Source organism: Orbicella faveolata, unplaced genomic scaffold (genome assembly GCF_042242905.1).
Source record: "Orbicella faveolata isolate gen_17 unplaced genomic scaffold, um_ofav_v1 contig_25, whole genome shotgun sequence".
Lineage (NCBI taxonomy): Eukaryota > Metazoa > Cnidaria > Anthozoa > Scleractinia > Merulinidae > Orbicella > Orbicella faveolata.
Window position 1 is genome coordinate 18,031,838 of NW_028301553.1, and position 2,875 is coordinate 18,034,712.

General features: G+C 41.4%; 1 protein-coding gene across 1 annotated transcript; it reads right to left on the reverse strand.

Annotated features, from left to right (window-relative positions):
* LOC149109227 (uncharacterized) lies at positions 1-2,310 on the reverse strand. Its single transcript, XM_089294493.1, has one exon. It carries the CDS (start codon positions 2,234-2,236, stop codon positions 1,127-1,129), a length of 1,110 nt encoding a protein of 369 aa, XP_089150619.1. The 5' UTR covers positions 2,237-2,310; the 3' UTR covers positions 1-1,126.
* Positions 2,311-2,875: the final 565 nt, after the last annotated feature.

A 2,875-nucleotide genomic window follows, 5' to 3' on the forward strand; every position in this document is an offset into this window, starting at 1 on the left:
TTTGTTTTTCTATAGAGATACGTCTTCGATCGTGCTGCAATTTTCCACCTTTCAAAAGCCTCTTAACAAATATCTTTGAGTCGTTTCACCCTTCTAGCAATAAGAAAGCCTTCATCAAAGGGGAACGTATGAGGTATGCTAGTAACAGTTCTTCCTTTAATTCATTTTATGGAACTAGGGAAAAGTTCTGGAAGCGACTACGAGTTAGGGGGTATCCATTCAGCTTTCTGCTTCCATTGTTCCGTGAAATACGATACAGTGACGAAAGAAATGGCTTTCCAAGAAACCTAAGAACTATTGTCTTTGAGACTACCTTCAACTGTAGTCACGCACGTATCAAGAGTGTTATTAGCACTATCTTACCAGAATTAGATTGTACTGTATGTTACAAGAAAACTGCGACATGAGCTAATCTCCGTAATTAAGTAGTTTTTGGGGCCCACAGTTTTAGCTAAAACTGTGGGCCCCAAAATTATATTACGCACAAAATATATCACACCTTGCCGAAATTTACTGCCTGTTTCCTGGACGCATTACCGCGGAGTTTGTCATTCATATCTGTATATCCTTAGGTGTGTTCTTACGAAAAGTAAACTCTAGTATGAGCTTGGTATATATGCAGGCGCGTCGTGTTGTATTGTTAAACTTCCTGACGAAGTGTGCATTAGTCACACGAAACGAGTAGGAGAAGTAAAGAAGTTATACAACTACAGTTCGCAGAGTGTTGCTCAGTAAGTTTCAGTAGTTAAGTTTTTATTAAATTGACTATACCGGCGATTTAGACTGTCTGCGACAAAGGCTACAATATTATAAGTTTCTTTATGGATGGGTGAAAGTAATCAAACAAACTTGGTCGGAACTTGGTCCGGTATGGCTAAATTATACAACCATACAATGGCGCTGTCCAAGACATTCATCTTGCACTATATGTCCTTGAAATTAGGGACGTTTAGAGTGCGTTGCCTAGAATCTGATTTACATTTAAAAAACTACGAAACAATCACCTACTTTCCTTCTTTGAGATTAATGAACTCTTGCTGAGCCACATTAAGAAGGAGAACTTCATTACCCTGAAGTTCTCAGCTTGCATATTGTTTTCGGCCAGGGTTTTCGGTTTCACTGCCGCCTAGACTTGATGTTCCACCATCACACAAACGTCTTGGTCTGCGGCGCTTTCAGTGTCGTTACTAACATATGGTTCTCCTTTGTCACCAGTTGACCTCGGATAACGGTCGGCCATGTTCTTGTGGGCTCTTTTCACTAAGTTAAAGGCGTAGATTTCTTGGCTCTGCAACTCAGTCGTGGCTTTCCAACTAGAATCTAGTATTAAATCAACTTTCCTTTTACCTTCTTCTTGAACTTTCGCCTTGAATGCAGCGGATGCTGCCTCTGCCTGGATCATTTGATAATCTTCCAAAGGTTCAAACTTTCCATCGAATTTATTCATCAATTTGAGATTTTCGTATGCTGTTTTGAGCACCTCGGAAGGATTAGTTCTGTCCATTGTAGCAAAGTACAAATCTGCACGCCTCTTACCTTGCTCTTCTGCTAGCTTCTCCATGTTTCCTTTGAAAGCTTTTACCGCCGCCTCCGACTCCAATTTTTGATATTCGTAAGGTCTGGGTAGAGATCCGACCTCATATTGATAACAGCATCGATAAACCAGGAGGAAAACAAAACCGAGGGTAACGGATATTCCGAGAAACAACAGTGCAATAATTTGGGAATCTCTTCCAGCATTGGCGTAATCAGCTTCGATCTGCACTTTTTCGGCCTCATTTATTGCATTCTGTAGCTTAGCTTCCTTTGTCCCCCCAAGGACAGCACATACATAATAGTCCCGCCTCAAGAACGCCAGAATAATCCACAGGAAACCAGAGAAGGAACTTCGAAATAGCATTTGCAGAAGCGGCTTCTGACAACCCCAGCGCGGATAACAACAGCAGCAGAACCTCTTTTGGTGACTTGCTTCTTTTTCATAAAAGCAGCATCCACGAACAAACTTCCAAAAGGCATTGTCCATGAGAATTGCTACCAAGGACAAAAACACGGCTGGAACGACAATGGAACCGCCACCATATAAAGAATAGTACTGCGGTGGGCACTGGAACAAATCTTCGCTCTCTATCACCACGTCAACAACAAACACAATCAAAGTAACACTTACGTTTCTTATTGCTCCTGAATTATTCTTCAGAACTGACTGCATGGAAGTCAAAATCTTTGCAAATGACATTTTGACTTACAAGAGTGGAGTTGTTTATATCCTCCCTGTAGTTGTTATGAAATTCGTACACAGGTTTCATTGGATTTTTCGCAAATGTCGAATTCGAAAGATGAAAACGAAAGGGCTTAGCTCGCGTCATGTTTCTTTTTCGAAAAAAAAGGAAAATATTTTTTTTCAAAGTTCCTTTCGACCCTTTGCGTCAATCAATTTTCAATTTCTGGGAGAAACATTATTTTCGAAAGTTATACTGGGAGAAAACGTACGCAAATTTGGGTTTCGCTCGTTCTGAATTCGCTTTAATTGTTGTCGTCGTTAGCCTGTCGTCCACACTGATACGATACGCCCCCGCCCACACTTAGGTAATATAGCTGCAAATCAGCTGGTGTATCTTTCATGTGATGTCACATCTTACAAATTGTTAAGTCTATAAATAAACAATAAACTTGTATTGCCGTTTTGTACTGGACTGGACTTTCATGTGATGTGACTGCATTAGACTGGACTGGACTGCACTGCACTGCACTGCACTGCACTGCACTGGACTAGACTGGACTGGACTGAACTGCACTGGATAGCACTGGATTGGACTGCACTGCATTGCACTGGACTAGACTGGACTGGGTTGGACTACACTGCACTGCACTACAC

Excerpts from the sequence above, each read along its gene's own strand:
- LOC149109227 (XM_089294493.1), bottom strand. The coding sequence starts at position 2,236 with ATGTCATTTGCAAAGATTTTGACTTCCATGCAGTCAGTTCTGAAGAAT.